Source organism: Girardinichthys multiradiatus, chromosome 2, assembly GCF_021462225.1.
Source record: "Girardinichthys multiradiatus isolate DD_20200921_A chromosome 2, DD_fGirMul_XY1, whole genome shotgun sequence".
Classification (NCBI taxonomy): domain Eukaryota; kingdom Metazoa; phylum Chordata; class Actinopteri; order Cyprinodontiformes; family Goodeidae; genus Girardinichthys; species Girardinichthys multiradiatus.
This window is the reverse complement of record NC_061795.1, coordinates 13,224,786-13,248,575: the sequence shown is the minus strand read 5'-3', so window position 1 is coordinate 13,248,575 and position 23,790 is coordinate 13,224,786. Positions and strand designations below refer to the sequence as shown.

General features: G+C 39.6%; 1 protein-coding gene across 4 annotated transcripts in view; it reads left to right on the top strand.

The window, feature by feature from the left end:
* The first annotated feature begins 1,008 nt into the window (after positions 1 to 1,008).
* tdrd12 (tudor domain containing 12) overlaps positions 1,009 to 23,790 on the top strand; it is a 140,802-nt gene continuing 118,020 nt past the window's right edge. For 2 of the 4 annotated variants that reach the window (XM_047383579.1, XM_047383569.1), the window contains exons 1-9: positions 1,012 to 1,103; positions 1,190 to 1,265; positions 1,509 to 1,578; positions 3,770 to 3,925; positions 9,128 to 9,264; positions 9,468 to 9,587; positions 9,686 to 9,741; positions 9,841 to 9,926; positions 12,251 to 12,425. In XM_047383579.1, coding sequence (XP_047239535.1) covers positions 1,555 to 1,578; positions 3,770 to 3,925; positions 9,128 to 9,264; positions 9,468 to 9,587; positions 9,686 to 9,741; positions 9,841 to 9,926; positions 12,251 to 12,425 — 754 coding nt within the window. In that variant the 5' untranslated portion in view covers positions 1,012 to 1,103; positions 1,190 to 1,265; positions 1,509 to 1,554. Of the gene's footprint in view, positions 1,104 to 1,189; positions 1,266 to 1,508; positions 1,579 to 3,769; positions 3,926 to 9,127; positions 9,265 to 9,467; positions 9,588 to 9,685; positions 9,742 to 9,840; positions 9,927 to 12,250; positions 12,426 to 23,790 lie in introns of all 4 variants that reach the window. The other 2 variants (XM_047383601.1, XM_047383589.1) reach the window with 2 other exon arrangements.

Below are 23,790 nucleotides of genomic sequence, written 5' to 3'. Positions count from 1 at the left end.
TGGCACCTTGATTTCCGAATGACATGCAGAATTTGCTTTCATCCGAAAAAAGTACTTTGGACCACTGAGCAACGGTTCAGTGCTGCTTCTCTGTAGCCCAGGTCAGGCGCTTCTGCTGCTGTTTCTGGTTCAAAAGTGGCTTGACCCGGAGAATGCGGCACCTGTAGCCCATTTCCTGCACACGCCTGTGCACGGTGGCTCTGGATGTTTCTACTCCAGACTCAGTCCACTTCTTCCGCAGGTCCCCCAAGGTCTGGAATCGGCTCTTCTCCACAATCTTCCTCAGGGTCCGGTCACCTCTTCTCGTTGTGCAGCGTTTTCTGCCACACTTTTTCCTTCCCACAGACTTCCCACTGAGGTGCCTTGATACAGCACACTGGGAACAGCCTATTCGTTCAAAAATGTCTTTCTGTGTCTTACCCTCTTGCTTGAGGGTGTCAATAGTGGCCTTCTGGACAGCAGTCAGGTCGGCAGTCTTACCCATGATTGGGGTTTTGAGTGATGAACCAGGCTGGGAGTTTTAAAGGCCTCAGGAATCTTTTGCAGGTGTTTAGAGTTAACTCGTTGATTCACATGATTAGGTTCATAGCTCGTTTAGAGACCCTTTTAATGATATGCTAATTTTGTGAGATAGGAATTTTGGGTTTTCATGAGCTGTATGCCACAATCATCCGTATTAAGACAATAAAAGACCTGAAATATTTCAGTTAGTGTGCAATAAATCTAAAACATATGAATGTTAAATTTTCATCATGACATTATGGAAAATAATGAACTTTATTACAATATGCTAATATTTTGAGAAGGACCTGTATTAAAGGATAGAGAAAACTGAACAGATTGAAAAATATGACCCAATCCAAATTTAAAGATATTTGCACAATGCACGGAAAGAATAAATTTAATTATTCTGCACTCCTAGAGACTCCAAGTACACAACAAAGTGTATTTAAAGGCTAAAAAAGTGGATTTTGCATTATATGTTCCTTTTAATGTAACAAAGCACAAGCAGAATTTTAACATTGCTTGCTCACACTTCTTAACGTACCATTTCAAGCTCTTTGGAAAACTGGACAGCATAAAGATCTTGAAATTGCTATAAGGTAACCAGAATAATTGCAAGTAAAATCTGAATCTTTAATCCAATTTGGAAAAAACCTTTTTCACGAGTCGAGTGGTGTCTCCGTAGGGACCTCTAGCGGTCAGTGTGTGTCATCTCTCTTTGGCTGAGACAGTCAGCGGTTACCGGTGGACCTCTGAAAAAGGTATGTTTACCCGCTTACAATAAACTGTTAACAACGAGAAGAACAACTAAGAGTTGCCGTTAAAGAGAGGTTTAAAATGTGCCATACGAGCATATATTAGTTTTTATTTTGGGGGAATTGGTAAACCACATTTGGCTAACGTTAACGTCAGTTAGCTTAGCTGACAGGCGGGAGCACATTGTGGCTTTTCCTCAGTCCCAGCTAAACACTTTTACATTAACTGCTTGCATGTTTTTTTCTTAGTGTCTGTTTGTCTGTAGATGGTGGTGTCGAATGGGCAATTCACGAAATGCTGAAAATATCAATTTTGAAGGTGAGAAGCATTCCACCATGACATTGAAGTTGGCGTCCGATTCGCAGCTGCCGGTTCAGCGCTTAACTAAAGGGCTGTTCTGGTGCATTTAAGAAACTGGACAGCAATCGCAGTTTTTGTTTTTTGGAACCTTTATTCAATTAGCAAAGCTTGAAAATGGGGGATTTTTACAGCATTTTAGGATGAAGCCACCGTAGAAGGAACCATTTTGAATACCACGCCTTGACAGGTCAAACCTTGACATAATTAGCTTACATTTATGGCAGATTATAGAAACCCCATTTTGTGATTTGTGAAATATTATATGTGTGAAAAAAATATTTTGGAGCTTATTTTGAATGTACAACATCTTGACAGCTCAAACATTGCAATAGTCAAAAATGTAATTGATCTTTCAGAGACTGGTATTTCTCAGAACACAATACAAAAATGCAGTTAGAGTGCTGACAGTACAAATTGCTTTGTTGCTGTTTTCATTTAAAGTAATCCAGAATGTCTTAAATGTCTTAATCTGTGTTAGTTTGTACTGTACTTATGATCAACTCAATGCTAATGCTGTTTTTGTCATGTACTACTGCTAAACATGACTTTCATGTCATGGGAAGTCTTCATCACAGTCCGAATTAATTGCACAAATTAACAGCGTTTTGCTTAAAGTTCAGGTTCACAAACAATCCCTTGAAGAACCACCAATAGTAAAGACTGTCACAAAGTGGAAGATGCTGAAACACCATAGTTACAGTCAGCAGTAAACCGCTAAAGAATACAAAACATACTTTATTGTCTCAACAGGGAAAGTTTGCTCAGTGAGTGAACACTGGCCGTTTGCATTGAGTAAAACAAGCAAAACATGCAATCTCCATCAAAACACAAGCAATTTAAAACCAGAATCAATAACATTCTCTGCAGCCCACGCCTTCTGTGCATACTACCCAATTATACACCAGAGTTACAGTTGGTAGCACTGTTGCCTTGCAGCAAGAAGGTCCTGGGTTTGACTCCCTGCCAGGGATCTTTCTGCATGGAATTTGCGTGTTCTCCCCGTGCATAAGTGGGTTCTCTCCGGGTACTCTGGCCTCCTCCCACCATCCAAAAACATGAGTGTTACGTTAATTGGTCTCTCTAAATTGCCCTTAGGTGTGAATGGGTGTGTGCATGGTTATTTGTCCTGTGTGTCTCTGTGTTGCTCTGTGAAGGACTACGAACTACCTGTCTGGGGTTTCCCCCCGCCTCTCGCCCGTAGACTGCTGGATATAGGCACCAGCTCCCCTGCGACCCTGTACAAAGGAAGCAGGTATAGAAAATGGATAGATGTTCCCATAAAATAAAAATTGTAGTTCTAACTGTTCAGACCATAAAATTAAGTTTTTTCAAAACATTTTATATTGGATGAAGTGAACGCGATTTTTTTAATTGGACATGGAATGACAGGAAGCAGATAAAGCAAAAAGCTCCTGCTTTAACTGAAATTCGAATCTGTAAAAAATAGACAAGATACATGCCTTGTAGAGAAGAGTTTTAAGGTCAAGCTTAGTGGTAGTAACATAATATTTGGCTGCTTCACTGCATGTTTGTCCATTACACACAGATGGGATTTTGAAGAATTGAAATGGTTCTTCAACCTTATCCTAAATCAACAGGTAGATGGTTGAAACTTGGCCACAGTTGAGTAATCTCATAGGACAATTGTCCCGAACACACATCAGAACAGGTGTTAAAATGGATAAAACAGGCTAACATGTAGCTATGGGCATGGCCTTCACAAAGTCCCAAATCCAACTGTCTTTAAAGACCAGATCTCACAACTGTTCATGCCTGTTACGACAAGTAAACATTGCTGCTTTTGCTTAAAAAATGACTGCAATGCTTTTCCCCAATTAGTGTGAATATACCTGCTCAGCTGTGTCTTTCTTGCCGCTTATGTTCGTTTGTCAAATGTCCTTATAGCAGGATAGTATTGGGGTCAAAAGTAATTTTTAAAAACTTAGGGCAATTTGATAGAAAGGTTTCAGTATTTTTGATAAACTAATCTTACTCACTTAGAATGTTCAGTTTTAACTTATAAGTCTCCTTCACTTCAAATTGTAGACTTTTTTTTGTAAAGTGTCTCCAGATGATATTTGTTTTTTTATTGGCCCAGTATAAACTGAATTTATGTGCAAGTTTCTAACATGTCTACCGGCCTCTGAAGGTGGAGAGTCCATCTTGCCTCTGGGGTCGGGTTGTTTGCAGCAATGAGGAGACCATGGAACATTACATTAATCTCCAGGCTCAGATGAACCTTTTCTACCATGATCTCACTCAAGACCTACAGCGACTGAAACCTAAGTCATTAGAGGAAGGACAGGTATTGTAACTCTTTTGAAGGTTGCTCTGACTTATGTATTTCATGGTTAGCCCTTTAATCTTAAATTAAGATTTTTGGTTATATTCTGAATTTAAATTTGCTCGTAACCTCTTAACTTTCCCCCCCAAAACACCTAAAAATGCCTCTAAAATGCTTACCCGAATTAAATTAGATGCTGTTCTTCAACCCTTTGGAGCAAATGCAGAAGCTTGGTCTCTTTTGCCCCTTTTCCATTGATAATTCCACCTCCGCACGTCTCTACTCCACTAACAATATTTAATGGCCATATTTGACAATGACCAACTTCAGGTTATGTCCAGGCATAAATGCAGGGCAATATTCCAAATAAGGTTTGCTCAATAGTGTCTTAAGCGTTTGTACAAAAATAAATACACAAATGTAAACATAGATTAAACATAGATTAAGATTACATTAAAATGTAAACCAAATTAAATATTTCAAATCAAACTGACAAACAATACCAAGTATTTTACTGACACTCAAATTTGGCCAGAACTCTGCAGAAAGAAACGCAGGCCAACGGTTAAGTGCAGGTTATTTACTTTAAGTTATGAGCCAAAAACACCAATCTGTCCATAGCATCAGGCTTGAGTGAAGCCCTCTGGCAGGGTACACAGGATTCATACTTGTGCTTGAAAATCCTTGAATTTTAACAAGGTGTTTTCAAGGTTTGGAATGTCCTTGATATTTGTATAAAGTCCTTGAAAGTGCATGATATTCTAACTGCACTGTTTTGTTATGAAGAGCACTTTAACTCAATTAGATATTTTTATGTTAAAGGCACCAAATCGACAGCGATCATTTTGCATTTAATGAAGTCTCAGAAAGCCTCGCTGCCACTCAGATTGGGTTTGCATCTTTTTGTAATACTGGTCGGTGAGCGCTAGACATGACCTGGTAAAAAAGACCAGCCGCTGGACTGGGTGCATCCTCTGGCATAGCTACGAAGCAGACCTACTTTGAGCATGTAGCTGAGTCTTGGTAGTTGCACACGTCTCCGGAGAGCGTAGGAAAACGGCACGCCAGGTGGTTTCCGTTTCAATGACCCCTGGCTCGAAAACACTTGATAAAAAACATGGTTGAAACGAGGACCAAATCCTCAAGTAACTTTCTGCCACATATGCCAGAAGGACCTGCAGCTTTTTGCGATGGGCGAATCAGCATTCCTGAGCAGTAAGACATAGTAGTGTGAAGGAATTTTACATTTAAGCTAGCTAACACCTTTGCAGATAAATTGCAAATTGATTGAAAGACGGATTGAGCAAGGGTTATTGTCATCTACTGTACCTTAAAATGTGCAGCAAGAAAACATTTTATTGAAAACGCTAATAAAAGTGGTTAGCTAATGGTTGAATTTCCTACCTGTGGCTTGGCAATGTTCAGTCATGCGTGCTGTGCCTCTGATGTCTTTTGGGCTCCTTCTGCCTATATGTTCATTTTATATCAATATTAAAACTTGCTGAATATTAATCAGCTGCATAGTATTTTAAGTTGTTGATAGGGTTCCTTCATATAGGAAACGCTGTGTCGTGGTTATAAAGCTCAACGAAGAAATGGCGCACAGAGATACAGACGTTTGGTGCAGGAATAGTTTAAAAAGTTTACTTGAAAATGCTTCAAAAGTGCTTGAATTTTACTATGGGAAACATCTACGAACCCTGGGTAGAACAATTCCACCTTTGCTGAATGCCCTCTCTGACGGCTGCTTGAGGCAGGTATGCGTAGATATTTTCTGGCCAGTTTCGTCGCCTGGGAAAATTTATCTCTTTAAATTTCCGCCACTGAAAAAGATTAACATCACTGTCCACCTCAGGGATCTTTAAGTAGTTCCTGGGTTCATTTTCAATGACAGTGGCTAGTGACCCCCCTTCTCTAATGTCTTGGTATTAAAGTAACATCTGAATGATTATTTTAGCCTTTTTGGGTGGCTTCTTAGTGTCATCCCCCCTTCCTGCATCCTCTGATGTAGTTCACTGAGCTGTTGAGGGGCCTGGGGAAACAGTCTTCTTCTGCTGCCATGGCTTGCAGCTCAGTGGTGATTGTTGATAAAATTGCTTCAACCTTGTCATCATCATTGTAACGATTTTTGAAGCGGCGGTCAGGTGTAGATGCCAAACTTCAGAGGTCAGTGTCATCTTTGTATTTTGTGTTCAGGTAGCCCAGAATGGTTTGTTTGATTGTTTTGGGCAGGTCTGTGTCCTCAGACTGCTAGGACCTTGGTGTTGAACACTGACAGGACAGGTTTGAAGTAGGTGTCTGACAACATTCTCACCTGAAAGTGCATTGCTAACCTCTAACAGAGGACCAAGGGCTTTGTGTTGTGGGTGAATTAGTAATTAGTTTGTGGGCAGGAAGCTCCAGTTGTCTTTGAGTGTCCCTCAGGGCCCACTACTGCCTACGACTACCATTAATAATAATAATAATAATAATGGTGATGATGATAATTTTATTAACGATAATAAACAATTGTGTAAAAGTAAGTCACAAATAGAAACAATAAACGTAACTTACCAATCACAATATGAAGCCGGTGGCCAAAAAGTGGCAGTCTGGTCCAGCTGTTTATCCGGAGTGCACTGACAACTTTTGCACCGCTGTCAGTTGTCATGCATGCCATCCATTCTTCATTCTTCGTGCAGGGAAGGTATCTTTTAAGCCAAGTACAAGAGTGTCACCTGTGTGGCCCTGCAGAAAGGACGATGTCTGCAAGCCGTAACTCTTTAGTAGTCAGGATTCATCAATAAACGGCAGTGTTAAAAAAATGCTTTAACTTTTAATCCTGTGGATTACCACACAAAGGGCCACATATAGAGCAACACTGAATGGCAGTGGGACAGGAAAGAGGTTGTGGGAAATGGTGTACCTTCATGTACCACTGTGCTATCTATCCTGGGGTGCATGCAAGAGATGAATAAAACGTACTACCAAAAAACATTTTTGGCACTGAAAATTGAATTAAAGAATTCCTGATTGTTACATGATTGTTATGTCGTGATTTACAATCAAATGGAATGTGTTCCTTCAACCCTGTTACTTTGTGTAACCGTTACCATGTTGTTTATTTTTTTAAATAATCTTAAATTAAGTTCTCAGCTCACAAGGATTTAATCTATTGTCCTTCCAATGGATTAAATAATTAAATTAATGATACATTTCAACAAATAATAAAAACTAAATGTTGAAATAAGTAAAAAAAAATCATGAATCAAAACTTGAATAAGATAGATTTCAAAAGTTGCTTAACTTAATTTAAGTCAGTGATTATCTTAAATTCAATTTGGGTTCAGATCAAATTTTACTATAATGGATTATAAAGGATTTATTTAGAAATATTTTAGAAATAAATGTTTTTTAGGTGCCTGAGTATCTGTAAAAATTATAAAATAAATGGTCAGTTGTTCAAAACATTTGGTGCCTAAATTGTCTTCCAATTCTGGAATGGCCCTCATATCGTCCACCTCTAGTACAGAGGTCTAATAATTTACTACATGTTGTGATTTTGTTGAGGGGGTGGGTGGTCTTGTTAAGGGGTGCAGCACACTCTTTGAATATTGTTAGGGGAAACGCTAATCTTCTCTCCATTTAATTCTTTTCAAAACTCACGGTGCAGCATCTGGATAAGCTGAAGGTAGTTACGGGGCTTCTTGATGCTAAAGAGTTATAATAGTTCCACCTTGAAGTAACAGTTGCCTGGAATAGTTTTTCTGAATTACTCTAGAAAAGGATATATTCATCCACAAATATCAATTTCAAAATGCTAATAAAAACACCTATTATGCCAAATATACACAATTGACTTAGACTTGTCTTTGTACAACAAACTGAAAAACTGGCTTCCCCACAAATGCCAAACAAATATGAAGCACAACTGACAATATAAGACTTATCCATGTAAACATACTGAAAAGGTGCATTCTTTAAATTACACTTACATTCCCAAAACTAGGGGAGTACTCTTATATACCTTTTTTTCAGAAATGTCAACATCTCTGCCTCATCTCACGCAAGTCTGTTACTTTATTGTGTCATCACGTGTCCAGCAGCAGAAAACATGCCGTGCCATCTTGTGTCTATGTCTTGTTGTAGTTGAGTTTGTGGCACTTGCAGCCGTGCTTGTAACTCACTCAAGAGACGTGACGTACTTGAAAGTCTAAAATGTCCAACAATCTTGCACCCAATGGCAACATAGTCAGACTCCGCTCTTTGACATAACACAGCCTCATTCACGACAAGTTGTAAAGAGTTGGCCACGCAACCACGGCTTGCAACACCACACCAACCCATTGCCTTTGCTATGTTATATGCATTATCACGCAAGACGACATGCCCCACTACCTTCTTAATATTCCACCACTGTAGCATAGCTTCAAATGCCTGGTGAATCTGTGTACTTGTGTGTGAGCTGGGTAGCTCCCGGGAATGTAACACAGCCCTGTATAGTTTCGAATCTGTACCACTGCGATCAGACTCATCATGTTTGAGGAGTAGGTCACAGGTCCATATATCTTTGGTGAAGCTTATGATTATATTGATGTTAATCAAATTGTGAGTGCATTTGGTGATCATACTTATCTGGAAGACACATCAGAAAAGTAGTGGTGGCTCGGCATGGTAAGCCACGGCTCCAAGTGGCCAGTAGGCCAAGAAAAGCCTCTGTCTTCGACAAGGGTGAAGGGCTGTTTGTCAAGTGCCATCATTGTGTCCTCTCAGGCAATTTTCCTTTTGTTTTGTCAAAAGCCTTACCAATGGATTTAAGTCCCGATGGCTTCTTGAAGGCTGGCTTGTTGCTAGCATCTCTGGAATCTTCATAGGCTGTTAATACTTCAAAGCAATGGTTGTGTATAAGGTGACTAAATTTGAAGTATTAAAGGTTGTGCTGTGTTTCCCTCCTCTCTGAAATTTCTTTAATCATTTGTTTAATCATTTGTTACACAAATGTTTAAGAAGTTCCAAACTAAACCCGCCATGTTCTTTGTCTACAGCAGGGGGTCCACTCCCTCCCTCATCCCCAAAAAAATCGGTTATCGGCCATAACAGCTATATTGGTATCAGTCTGAATTTTTATATTGGTGTAACCCTAACTTTCACTCTTAGTTTGTGAAGCTTGTTTAAAACTGCTTGGCTTAGTATCCTGTGGAATAATTATTATAGAGTGTTGTGTGTTACTGTCATACCTCTCAGGTTTATGTGGTATTCTGGGCCGTAAAGAGGTCCTGGTGCCGTGCTGTGGTGGAGTCCATCATCACAGACCCGTCATGCTGTCGGGTTATCTGTTTCCTAGTTGACCACGGAGAAATGATTGTGGTCTCCTCAGACAAGTAAGTGAAAAACAGCACTGGTTCCCGGTTCAAAGTAAAAAATATTTGCTACTATAAATGTTGAAACATGTAACTGCTCAGTTATGCTCTTTATGGTCTTTTTGTAAACAAATAGAGCAGTTGTTATTTCAGATGTGTTTTGTGTTAAATTCTGCTGTGCTGATTGCTAAATTGTATTTTCTGGATTCTTGTCTTCTAACAAGGATAAGAGTATTAGTACAGAAGTTCCTTCAACTTCCTTTCTGGGTGAGGAAGTTCCATTTGGCAAGAATCAAACCAACAACTCTGCGAGTATCTCTATTTGTAGAAAAAGCAGAACTTGAGTGAGACAATAAATTTTTTGTGTTAACAGTTCAACTTTTAAACCTAGATTGACAGTTTTACTTAGCCTAGCTAGTACCCCTGTTTCTTTTTCCTGCAGGCCTTCGAGTCAGTGGGACTGCTCTGCTACACTATACCTGCACAACTTGCTTCAAGGTACAAAAACTCTGTTTGTATACGATAATGTGATAATATGATAATAAATATTAATCTTTGTACTAAATTGCTTTTTAAATGCCTTGGTTTTTCTCATAGCATCCACCCAAACAGAAGCTGTGATTCATGACTTAGAGTCAGAGTCTACTGCCATTGAGCTCTATCTGACCATCAGCAACATCAAGGTGAACTTTGTAATAAATACATTTAATTTTATTTCATGTCCTCTGTGTTTGTTGTTGTTTGTAACATCCAAACATAAAATATGAACATTATATTTGAAGCAGGTGGATCAAATCAGGCCTATTTAGACTTAAAAGGTCTTAGCATTGTTCTTAAAGGTCTACTGATATAAAAGCATTAACAGAACAGAATAACACGATCATTTGGTAAATACTCTGTTCTTTTTTGCAGTATTCATGTATTATACATTTAAATATTACAGCCTGTTAAGTCAGCTCCCTCTGTAAAGGACTGCAGCATAGTGAGAACTGGAACTGGTACCAGTGTCACACGGTTCTTCCTGGTTTCCCTCTGTAATACTGAGTGCAGAGCTGCCCTGAGTAATCTAAACTGGCCTATAAACCATGCATCATCATGTGCAAGCAGATCAGTACAATCTCTGTGCCAAACCTGCCATTGTTCCACAATAACAGGCAACGTTATGCAGCTATTTATGGACATGTGTGATTGTCTCCAACTTGTCCACCTCAAAGCTGACTTGTTAGGAATTAATCTGCTGATCCGCCATCGTTTTCCTTTTCAGTGAGAATGAAATTGCCCCTTAGATGATTCTCATGCATTTTATGCTCCTCAGCGCTCAGACTGATGAGCATTTCCATCTACAGGTGACAAAAACGGAGGAAGTTTCACAGTTTATATCTGAATTATGTTGTTTTCATCATTTTCTGAGGTGTGTTACATTATTGTGTGATGCTAAATGTGATTCAGTTTCATCGCTCTGGTTAAAACCATTCATTCATTCATCTTCTATACCGCTTCTTCCATAGTGGGTGAGTGGGGAGCTGGTACCTATCTCCAGCGGTCTACAGAGGGCGAGAGGCAGGGTACACCCTTTACAGGTCGCCAATCCATCGCAGGGGATCACAGAGACACACAGGACAAATAACCAGGCACACACTCATTAACACCTAAGGTCAATTGGTCTCTCTAAATTACCCTTAACAGTCATGTTTTTTGGCTGTGGGAGGAAGCCGGAGTACCCCGCATGCAGGGGGAGAACATGCAAACTCCATGCAGAAAGACCCCCGGCCGGGAGTCGATCCCAGGACGTTTTTTGCTGCAAGGCAATAGTGCAGCGTGGCGCACGGCAGCACAAGGTTGAGATTTTATGGTTAAAACCATAAAATCTGAAACTCATGCAAAAACTTCAGGTTTGATGCTCCATGAATTAAATAAATTGAATGCAGTCATATTTCAGTGCATTTAGGTGAGATTTAGTTATTTGTAGTTTATTATTGTCGAAAAAGTTTGTGTGGTTTCCACACATTTTCACAACAGGTCAAAAGTTTGCGTGGATTTACACACACTTTCCCTCAACGTTCATTTTTGTACATGCCAAGTTGTGCGTAAAACATTGCGATGCAAGACTTTTGTGTGCAAGTACGCTTTGTACACGAGGCCCCAGGTCTAGAGGTAGCCACATTTATTGAAAGGTTGCCTATTTAGTATCAGTATGGTGCCTTTGAAATAAAGTCATGCCTCATATTGCTTTATTTATCTTCAGGGGGTGCATGCGCTATCTGAAACAAACACATTTTCTTTTAATGACAGAAATACAATTGCTTTCTTCATCCCTTTAACATAAATCAATATAAACGCAGCATAATTTAACAGTTATTAAAAAAAAGAAAAACAAACAAATATGGAAAGAGTTATCTGCAAAGTTTCCAGTTTTGTTTTCGTTATCTATGCTTCTCTTCATCTCTATCAGTTACATATGTTTTTACCAAGATCAGTCTTGTGCAGCCATGGGGGAGTATGTCCCCTCTCACAGCCAAACCGGGTCAAAACCTTTCACCTGGTGATGTGTTGATTTTTGCTGGTTGTAAAGGGTCGAGTCTGAAGCATTATGGCCATTTTCTATAGTTAGAAACAGAGTAGGAGAGTTATGGGTGCTACTCGCAGGAGAGTGACTGCTGTTATCGTTACAACTCTGGGTTCATTTAAAAAACACTGATATTTTAGCGTATTTTGCAGGAAGTTTCGGTTTGTTTCATAAAATGACAATTTATAGACCCGTTTATATAGGAAAGGTAACCTTAAATGACTTGTATTGTGATCCATGTTTTTAGAAAATAAATTTGATCTAAATATTAACTTTACCTTCTATGGGAGGTTGAGTTGGTCGTCTAATATAACAACTGAGACAATACTACCTTATACCCTGCCATAACTAGTCACACTGGCGTATTTGGTTTAGTAGATATAAAAAAAATGTGATAGAAGCTTTGTGGTAAGAAGTATATTATTTTTCTTTCTTTGACAGATCTGTGTGAACGATGACCTGGTGGCTAATAGGTTTGCATATTACAGCAGCAGTGGCCTGGAGGCATGTGACAGATTTCCTCTCATGATGTCCTCCAACATCTTAACTCAGACCATTTCCAAATCGTTTGACCACCACACTGAGCAGAATCTACATTCTTCTAGTCAACATCGAGGTATGACCCCTGCACTCCTATCTCTGTAAGTTAACACAAACAAGCATAGATCAGAATTACTTAGAATAATCAGAGGCTTCTCATATGCTTGTTAAGGTTAGTGCAGCGTAGGACCCCGGAATGCAGACAAGCAGGCAGCATGACGGTGAATGAAATGATTTAATTAACAAAAACTTACTACAGAGGGTGATGGCAAAAACTGACATGGGCAGGCTAGCAAAACAGGCTTGGCATGATCAAAAAGGACAGACATGAACAGAGACGGTGATCCAGAAACCTAAGTTGACAGAACATGAACTAGAAGACAAAAACTAAAGCATGACCAGAAAAATAATAAACGGAAACATGATACTAAACCTTAACTGTGAGAAACATGGAAAAACCCAAAACCAAACAACCCGAAATCATAACAATGCTAAAAGATATGCTGGTCAAAAACATAAAATCTATGTGTGGGAGGTAGAAGAGGAACATTATTCAAGTATTTTATAAACTTCATCTTAAAGTCTAATCTCAGCAACTGCTTAGGACTGGAGCCAATGTCATTTAAAAAAAATATGTTCATATGAGATGGAGACAGTTGCTCTGTGTTTATATTTGGCAACTATGTTCAATTGGTAACTTACATTTGATAGAAACGCAGAAACATTTGTCAAAAAGATTTGACAGAGGAATCTTTTTTTGCTGAGATAAAGTCCTTTGGTGTCAGTGGCAGAATCTTATTCTTCTTTCATTGTTCTTCTGTTGAAAGTCTCTGGTTGTTTTCCTTTATTTGCTGGCTAAACTGTATTTATATAAGGGACAATGAATTGGTACTAAAAAGAGATGTGCCCTTGCTATGGCAATTCAATTTAATTCAAAAATACTTTATGAATCCCAAAGGGAAATTAAAAGGTTGTTCCAGCTCATCTTATACAAGTTACTTCAAAGAGTCGTTGTAGATTCTGATGGCTGTGGGCAGGAAGGATCTACTGTAGCAGAACAGAGCCAGCCTTCTTTATTAGCTTGTGGAGCTTTTAAATATGTTAAATTGAATAAAATTTAGATTTATTTTAATAATCAAATATTTACTACCGTATAATTACAAAAAAAGTACCAAAAACTGCAGTTGCGTACTGATACAATTCCCAGGTACCGGGCATCGGTACCGTATCGGTTCTAATGCGAAAGGTACTCATTCCTAGGGTCAACAGGAGGACTGATGAGTGAGTTTTCTTTGGTTCCGGAACATGACCGATCAGGAAGATAGCTGAGGGAGTTCATGCTCCCCAGTTAGTTCAGGGGAGGATAAAAATTCTATTTGCTATTCCATTGCTAAGCAGACATGCTCAGCGTTTTATTTCTGGTTGATTATGGTAAGTCCCACCATTAACCTGTCTTTCAGGGTAGCTTGGAGCTTAGCAACAGTTCCCATAATGACATTGAGAACCCATGTGACTGCCATGGCTGAATCCCACTTACCTTTAAATTGCGAGAAGCCCTTGTGACTCCCCTGCTTCCGTGTTGCTTCTTACTATGGCTATGGACTGTGGTCTGATTGGCATCTGTTGTTGTTCATCAAAACAACCGCTAAAACTTTTGCATCTACTTCTGAATTCAGCTTGTTACCAGACGGTCAATGTGTCCCATTTACCAGGTTATTGACTTTATGACAATCACATTTACCTCTACATTCAATTCATTACTCGATGGTAAAGTTTTTTTTGTTTGGTAGTTGATGAAAAGTTGTAATCTGATGGTGAGCTACCCACACACACCATCCTACCATGGGTAGGAAATCAAACCCCACTCTGTTTCTACGAAAAAATCCAATTTTTTTCCCACTCACATGAATGCAGATTGACATATCATGTTTTGTTTGATGGCGTCATTGAATCTTTTTGTTATTATATAATATGGCCTAATATATATATTGAATATCAGTATTAATCTTTAGGGGTCCATGGACGCGTACACACGTCTTTTGTACATAATCTGGGAGTTTGGAACCGCCATCAGAGCAAGACCCTTCCTCATTGGGTCTCAGTTGTGATGTAGGGCCGGTTGTAAACTATACACCAGTTTTTAAATTGTATTAATAGGCCAAGTAAAACTAGAGTTATGCTGAATTAATCAAGCCATATTTTTGTGGAACATTTTCCTTGTTTAAAGCAACGAGAAATGGTAAAATCTGGCTAATCTGTGAAGTGAATGTGCTTGAAAACATAAAAAATACAATATGAAACCCCCTTTGCTATTGGTGGAAATTTGACATATTTAACTAATAAGAACGGGCAATCTTTTGTTGCTAAAAGATGGAGGAAAGTTGCACAAGTAACAGGATGAACAGAGTAACGCTGAAGAGTTGCGGGAACGGTGTAGCAGGAAAAACAGAAAGATAGCTATATTGACAGCAAGTTTTTTTACTTCAGGGATTAGTGACATTCAGTTTGTATGTTTAGTTGTTTTTATTTTGTATGTAAAGGATGATGCGAAGACTGAATGTACATCAGGCAGCGCAGCTCCTTTTTGAGCTGAAAGATGAAGAGGGGGACTCGCAGCTGCGGTCTGAGGCAGACAGTCAGGAAATTTTACAGTGAATTGGTGGGTCAATCATTTGTCCTAAAAATAGAAAAGAAGAGGGGGAGGCATGAAGAGGAAGATGAGTAGATCCAAGCAGAGGAATGGGTGGTGCTTCGCACCTGCAAGGTCTCATTCACTACTGGGTCAGGCAGATCAGCTGATCATGTTCCTGTGGCCATTTCCACAGCCACAGATCCTGCCCTAAACGCCACCAAAGGCAGACTGAAAAAAATTGGTATCACACACCATGGAAGTGCCAGGCCAGTGATGTGTCCTCTGCTTAGTTGTGGAGAGAAACCTTTTTTTTTAGAGTGGCACAAATAATTTGTGTCCTGTGACACCCTGAGCCTTTATTAAATAACTGTATATATATTATATATATATATAATAACTGTAAATAGTTACAAACACTGATAAAGGAATTGCCAGCTTTATAATTTATTTAGCACTATTATATATTATATATATTTCTTAGCATCTTGTTTTGTGCCAGGATGTTTTGTAAGTAGTTTTATATAGTTGTACCCAAACGACTGCAGAGTTGCTTTCATTTTCCTGCAAATAATATGTACAAATATTGCAAACAACACAGTTATATAAGTTTTAGAAATGTACACTGTATATTAACTTTCTAAATTATAAAATTGATTCTGTACACATGCTTGTGGATTTCACTGTAAAAAAACAACTTTTTTTTTGTTTTGAGTGACTTCAGGTCCAATATGCAGTATGTATGTCCAAATATGAAAGATAAGAGTAAATTCACACAGCTGATGGTGTGCTGAAAAAAAGTTTTGTATTGGAAAATATAACAGTAAAATCAAAATAATCAAAAGGCTAATTTGAGTTACTTGTATCAGGGATCTTGTTCTTTTGTGTCATGCCTCAAAGTTTATGACCATAGGTGAGGGTAGGAATGTAGACCGGCTGGTAAATCGAGAGCTTTGCCTTTCGGCTCAGCTCTCTCTTAAGCACCATGGACCGGCGCAGCGTCTGCATTAATGTGCCGGGCGCACCTATCCATCTGTTGATCTCATGCTCCATTTTCCGCTTTCGTGAATAAGTCCCCAAGATATTTAAACTACTCCACTTGAGGCAGGAACTCCCCTCCAACCTGGTGAGGGCCAGCCACCCATTACTGGTGGAGAACCATGGCCTTGGACTTCGAGGAGCTGATCCTCATCGCTGCCGCTTCACTCTCTGCTGCAAACCACCCCAGTGCTGTAGGTCTCGGCTAGAGGGAGCAAGCAGAACCAAGTCATCTGTAAAAAGGAGAGACAAAATTCATTGATTGGCTGGACTCTTCTCTCCAACACCATGGCACAGGACTTTCTTGGGAGACTGAGGAGTTTTATCCCCTGTAGGTAAAACCTCAATCTGCAATTCCAGGGGCACTGTCTTTGACCGCCACGCGATGTTGAAAGAGGTGCCTCAGCCACAACAGCCCTACAACATCCAGAGACCTGTGGTACTCGGGGCGGAACTCATCCATCCCCTAAGTCTTGCTACCATGGAGCTGACAGCAGGATTGAGGAGATCCTCAATATCCTCCTTCCAGCCCCTGATAATGTTACTCGTTGCGGCACGCTTGGCCTCACGGTATTGTTGTGGAATTTTCTTATCAAAGTGGGTAGAAGTTGACTCATAACAAGAGAAAATCCGGACTTTGTCTTATAAGTTTTATTCAAAGGCATTCAGCGTTTGAAGACCCTGACACTGAGGTTAGTCAGTGAAACAGAGCCCCGATCAACATTTACACACAGTATTTATACCAGAACATGACAGTGTTATCTCAACTGCAAAGAGTTTTAGAAATATGGCCCCTAGACCCTCCCCGGGTCAGAGTTAACAAAGTTATTTATGAGGGCACCCATCTACCTTCCCTTGAAATATACACTTCAGGAAGTGTTAACCATAAAACTCTCCAGCATTTGAATTTAGAGTCCATCTGCTCTAAATAACAGAACACTAATAAAACACAGAGGTCAGAGGAGAGAGGTGAAGGGAATATCAGAGCACTTTAAAAGAATTTTCCATTACAGTATCCAGTACTGAAAACTTAGTATTGTTATTATAAGTTAAATACCTGTTCTACTTTACCTTACTTCTGTTGTCAGTCCAAATTATTGACTCAACTCATGACCCTGTACCATTCCTGCTTTTGATCGTAAACCCAGTTGCTCATAAAAGGCTGCAGCCAGACCGCCTAGCCAAACATGTGTAATATGTTGTTAGGTGGGTCATCTCTCTGACTATCTTTATAACTCAATGTTGTTTGTTGCCACAGGAGGACAAAGCAAACAAAGCGAAATGGTCTTCACGTTTAAAATTTACCTCATCCATGGCAGAGCTGGATCGGGCTGACGAGTTGCCGCTGTTCCAGCGGCTCAATCAATGTAACTCCACATAGAAACATGAGATCCTTTTCCGCCGAAAGCTCCAGGATTTAAAGCCCCAGGATTTGTTTTGCCTGGGTAACGGGAATCCCAGGGAATTGTGTACATTCTGTTTCCATCGGTCAGAAAGGCCACGGACCATTTATTTAAATCAGCCTAATGACATATGGGAAAGTTGTGAAGAAAACTACACTACACGTTAAATCCAGCAAATGACACTACTCCTTTGCTCTGTTTAAAATGGTATTCACTAATAAATAATTTGTTTCAACTAAAAAATAATAGATGATAAGCAGCTTTAAAGTTTCACAGTTTTCTTAATTACTTCCATTTATTCATTAAGCAGTTGATCCAGAGGCAGGAAAGTTTGAATTCATTATATTGCATTTAATTTTGTTTTATCAACCTGCATCTGGCCAGTGTTGTTGCCTTACAGCTACATGATTCATTTACAATAACTACTAAACAATGATGAACACATGATACTTTATTAAGGAAAATAGTTTTTACAAGAAGGAAAAGTTATATTCTAATAATTTATCTTATTTTGCTTCAAACATCCCCTCCTGTACCCTCAACGCATGTGTGAATCTGTCCATGTCAAATATTTCCTCCACTGTTCTCATCCATTACTCCTCTATAGGAGGGTCAGCTCTGTGCCACTGCCTTGTTATTGTTTTCCTGCTGGCTGCCAGCATCAGCTTTATTAGATATCTGTCCGGCTCTGTGTTTTCCTTTGTCTGATTCCCCAAATATAATACCAAGCCTGTCTTAGGTACCTCATAGTCTAGCACCTCCTTTCATACTCCCTATACTCCTTCCCAATATGTCTTCAGCTTTGGGCATTTCCAGAATATGTGTATGGTCTGCCCCATTCTTCCCACAAATCCTCCAGCAAATGCTCTGCTCTGGTGCATACCTCCCTTTTGTCTTTGTAGCTGTTAAAGAATGAAATAATCCAATTTAACTCTCGCCACATTCTTGACCCAGTGGTCGATTATTGCACCATGCAAATATTGTACCAATCTTCCTCTGTCATCCCAATTTCAAGTTTGCTCTCGACCCTTTTCTTTTCTATATATACTGTTGAATTCCCCCTACCCTTCAAAAGAGCTTGGTACAGTCCTGAAATCACCCTATCCATCTTTCCTTTATATGTATCAATTATTACATTGATTACTCCATGTGGCACCACAGTCCTCTCTATTTTCATTTCCTTTATATAATAATCCCTAGCCTATAGATATTTGAATAATTAGTTTTCTCTAAATTAAATGTCTTTTTGATTTTGAAAATTCAACATTTCTCCTTTTCTGTCATTGTATTTATTGCTGTGATACCTTCTCTGGCCCATCTCTTAAATCCAGTATCATCCCCAGGGATGGGTACCGAATGTGGTAGTTTTTTAGGTACCGACCGAATTCCTTCGATACTACCGAGTACCGATTCATGTAAAATCAAACGGTACCATGTTTCGGTACCTAAGCGCATCGTTGTGACAGTGAGGGAGTGGAAGACTGGGTGATTTTCCATGCCGGACATGAACACAGCATTGCATTCACAAGACTGTATTGATTGTCAGTAACCGCTGGTACCTTCAACAATGCAGGCATGGCTGATAGAAAGCGCTGGAATGTATGGCTCCACTTTTCAAAATGTGGTGCTCCGCACCGCCAACCAGACTACTGTGTGTCACCAACGCTGACACACTGAGTTATGTGCGTTCGCACGCACGTGAACACAAGCTCCTGACAGTGGACAGAAAAACATGTGCTAAAACCTAGTAAGCAGGCAAGAATATCTGCAGTTTTAAAAAGCGCCAAATTTAGTTTTGATGACAGCACTTACTCCCCTGCGAGCAGCTGCAGGGCTAACTCTCCTACTCCAGTCACCATTGAATAAAAGTTTTTCACCTGGCTTGGTGAAATTATCCCCCTGGATCTATAAGACTGGCTTGGTAATTAAGTAAGTAAAAGTAAGTAGAAGTTTATTTATATAGCGCCTTTCACAGACATTAAATGTCACAAGGTGCTTTACAGAGGTGCACAATTATACATTAAGATAAAACAATAAAGGCACAAAAAATGTAATAAAAACCATCACTATGAGGGTAGTGGTAAATATAATAGTCACAAGCCTATAGTAGCATAACTACATCCAACGCACTGGAACTGTTTAAAAGATTTGCAAAAGAGATAGGTTTTAAGTTTGCTCTTAAAAACTTCCACAGAATCAAGAGAACGTAACGAGAGCAGGAGATCGTTCCAAAGCTTTGGCGCAACGGCCTGGAAGGAACGATCTCCTCTAGTCTTAAAACGGGTGTAAGGGACCTTAAGAAGATTCTGATCCAATGACCTTAGCCTTCGAGAAGGGATATACGGACACAACAGGGCTCTAATGTATCGGGGAGCCTGACCATGGAGAGCTCTAAAAGTCAGAACCAGGATTTTGAAATTTAAGCGAAAAACCACTGGAAGCCAATGGAGAAATTTTAAAATTGGGGTAATATGAGCCCTTCTGTTGGTGTGAGTCAGCACCCTAGCCGCTGCATTTTGGACCTGCTGCAGACGAGACAGCTCCTTTTTGTTAAGACAAGAAAAGAGGCTATTACAATAGTCTAAACAAGAAGACACAAAAGCATGAATGATCAGCTCAAGATTATTTTTGGAAACAAATCTTCTTAGTTTCGAAATATTCCTGAGCTGGAAAAAACAGTTCCTAGTGAGCTGCTTTGAATGATGCTCAAGGGACAACTCTCTATCAAAAATCACGCCCAGATTTCTTAGGCTTGGTTTAGCAGACGAGCTCAAGTCACCCAAATACTGGTTGATTCCAGGAACGACATTGTCTGGAGCAATCACCAGCACCTCAGTCTTATCGGAGTTTAACTGCAGAGAGTTATCGCCAATCCACTGTTTAATTTTCATGAGGCAGTTCTTTAAAGAGTCCAGTTTATGAATCTCAGTGGGCTTAAAGGAGCAATATAGCTGGATATCATCTGCATAAAGATGATAGGAGACATCAGCAAACTCTTGGAAAATATTACCCAGTGAAAGAACATATAACAAAAATAGAATAGGTCCCAACACAGAACCCTGGGGCACTCCACACACCAAATCTGCAGAGTCAGAAATAAACTGGTTAGCCGAGACACTAAAACTCCTACCGGACAAATAAGACGAGAACAATGCTAGTACAGATCCTGTTAGACAAACCAGATCACGGAATCTTCTCAACAGGATTTCATGAACTACAGTGTCAAATGCTGAAGAGAGATCCAGCAAGACCAAAACAGTGCATTTCCCAGCATCCGCAGCCATCATAATGTCACTTGAAACTTTGATCAGGGCAGTTTCCGTAGAATGGTGCTTACGGAAACCAGATTGAAAATGGTCAAAAATCTCAGAATTTTCTAAGAACACAATAAATTGTTCAGAGACCACCTTCTCCAAAAGTTTGGACAAAAACGGAAGTTTTGAAATAGGCCGGAAATTACCTAACACAGTAGGGTCCAAATACATACATGTTAGAGGAAAGAAAGATACAAAAACAGATAAAAGATGTGATAAAGAGACAGAAAGATGAATATAGACATACCGTATTTTCCGCATTATAAGGCGCACCGGATTATAAGGCGCACCTTCAATGAATGGCCTATTTTAGAACTTTTTTCATCTATAGGGCGCACCGGATTATAAGGCGCATAGAATAGAAGCTACTGCAGTCAAACGTTTGACTGGGGTTGCGTTATGCATCCACTAGATGGAGCTGTGCTAAAGAGAATGTCAACAAAACAGTCAGTCAGTCAAACTTTATTAATACACTACAAACCAGCGTTCTGATAACTCCATTCACTCTCATGGTAAGGTCTCCTCTACATAGAATTCTATTGAATAGAGCCAACCGCACGTTAGGAATGCATTGGAGTCTATGAAGATGAAGTTGAAATCAAACGTTAGTTATAACGTGAAAGGGAACTGTTCCCTGATTCAGTAAACACGTAAAAGAAACAGTTTGATGCACTAAATCAAACGTTGATACATTCACAATATAGTAGCGTTAACTGTTGAATTCTCTCGCTGCTGCTCTATTCCCATGTTCGACTGCGTAGCTGACAGCCTTGAGTTTGAACTCAGCATCGTAAGCGTGTCTCTTGAAAGGTGCGATTTTGGGGTGGTTATACACACACAAGTGGTGTTGGACTAGGAGTAAGCACAGTACAGGTGTTTACCGCTATTACTTCGGCGACACCCCTGACTACGGTAGCCGTAATGCTGCAAGCGGTGCGGCTTTGTAGTTTACCAGTCGTACTGAAACATTTTGACAGAGCGCCGTGTACAACCAGTATGGATCAACCTATTAACCAATTGATCCATATATAAGGCGCTCCGGATTACAAGGCGCACTGTCATTTTTTGAGAAAATTAATGGTTTTTAAGTGCGCCTTATAGTGCGGAAAATACGGTAATATATAAATTCAGTAGATAGATGATAAATAAACATTTCAATTTTTTTTTGTAAGAATGTTCTGTCAAATATGTAGACGGCTAAAACAGGCTGCATTCAAAGGAAACCATGGGCCCAGCCATTTATATATTCTTTTGAGTGTGAGTGTATATACACTGACCTGGTTAAGCACAGGATTTTTGTCAAGGCTGAAGAGACAATTTTCGCCAGCCTCAGGGCAGATCTACGGCTACAATTCCTGCATTCAGCACCGTTTGCACGCCTGCATCCATTAGCGGCTCGTCTGCAGCCAGCAACATGGGTGGGTTTTAATTTGTGCATCACACTGCGTAATCAGTCAAGGGTTTTAAAGAAATGTTTGAAATATCTGAGATGTTACAATGCAAACAGCTGGATGTTGTTTTGATATATTCATTAAAGTTTATATATTAAGAAATAAATATGTTAAATTGAAAGTTATGAGATTTTATTATTAAACGAATTAACATTTATTACCACATAATCAAACACAAAAGTACTGGAAACTGGTACCGTTGAGTACTGGTCTCGATTCCCAGGTATCATTAATCGGTACTGTATCGGTTCAAATGTGAAAGGTATCCATTCCTAGTAAGAAAAGTGCTTGGAATAGAAAAATCTGAGTTAAAAATAAAACTCTGTTTGTACCTCTTTAGTATCGTGTTCCAGATATATATAGGATGAATTTAGGTATAGAGTTTTGGAACGTGATGTCACGGTTGTAGACTTAGATAGCGGCGCAGTGGCTGATGGGATATGAGCGCCATCTTGAAGGGCCATAAACATAAGCACCAAAGACTAAACTTTCAAATTTTTAAATCTTAGTAGTTTCACAAAACCTAACAATGGTACAAACCTGTTGTGTTATTGGATGTAATGTCCGGTCACATGACCGGAAGGGTAACAAGATCGAAAACGGACTTTCATTTCATTGTTTTCCCGCCTGGAAACAACGCAAGGGAGCTCATGTATCTGACCTAACAAAAAGGAGACGAATGGCTTGGATATCAGCGGTGAGACATCCTGACATAAACGTCTCCAGCATCCCAACATACTTGCAAATTTGTTCCAGACATTTCCATTCTGGTGAGTGTCTAAATTCGGTTTGTTGGTCATTTTGTCCTGTTGTACTTCATCAATGGTTTATTCAATTCAACTTAGTTTAGTTAAATTTTTTTTAACTTTAGTATTAGTTTTATAGAAGTGGGTCAACCTAGGTTAGGTCGGGTTTATATTTTGTATGTAGCATAGTCTGAGTTTAGACAGAGTGTACATCGAGGTTATTACATTAATGTAAAATAAACTTTAAATTTTCTAGTGTTATCACTTTTACAGCAGTTATGCTGATCTGTGTTCCAATATGTCCTTTTCAAGGCAAACCTTCATATGAAATGGATGTGTTAAATCCTGACTGGGTTCCAACGCTGCACATGGGTCACTCTGAAATAAAAGTCTCAACATCAGACAGACATGCTCGTCGATTAAAGAGATGTTACAGCTGTGCACAAGGAGAAGTTGAAGGCCAGGCAGCAATGGACATGGTGGATCAACAAGTTGAAGAGGGATTAGCACAAGTTATAGAGACTGAAGAAACCCCAGAAGAGATGCATATTGAAGATACTTTAGAGGAGGCTATAGAGGAGGAACAAGTTGTGGAGGAAACCCCAAGACAGGAGCTCAGTGAGGCTGCAGATGGGGAAGAGGAAGAATTGGTACATGAACCAGCAGCAAAGAGGCAACAAATAGAATGTCAGTTGTGCGAGCAAAGAAGAGCAGAAATAAATGGCTGTTACAGGAGAACAGGGAGCTCAGGTCAGAGCTGAATAAAAAACAGCTGGACCATGATTTTTTTAAGGATGACACAAGAAAGGTCATGTATTATACAGGTCTTCCTTGCTTTGTCATTTTGTTATCATTGTTTA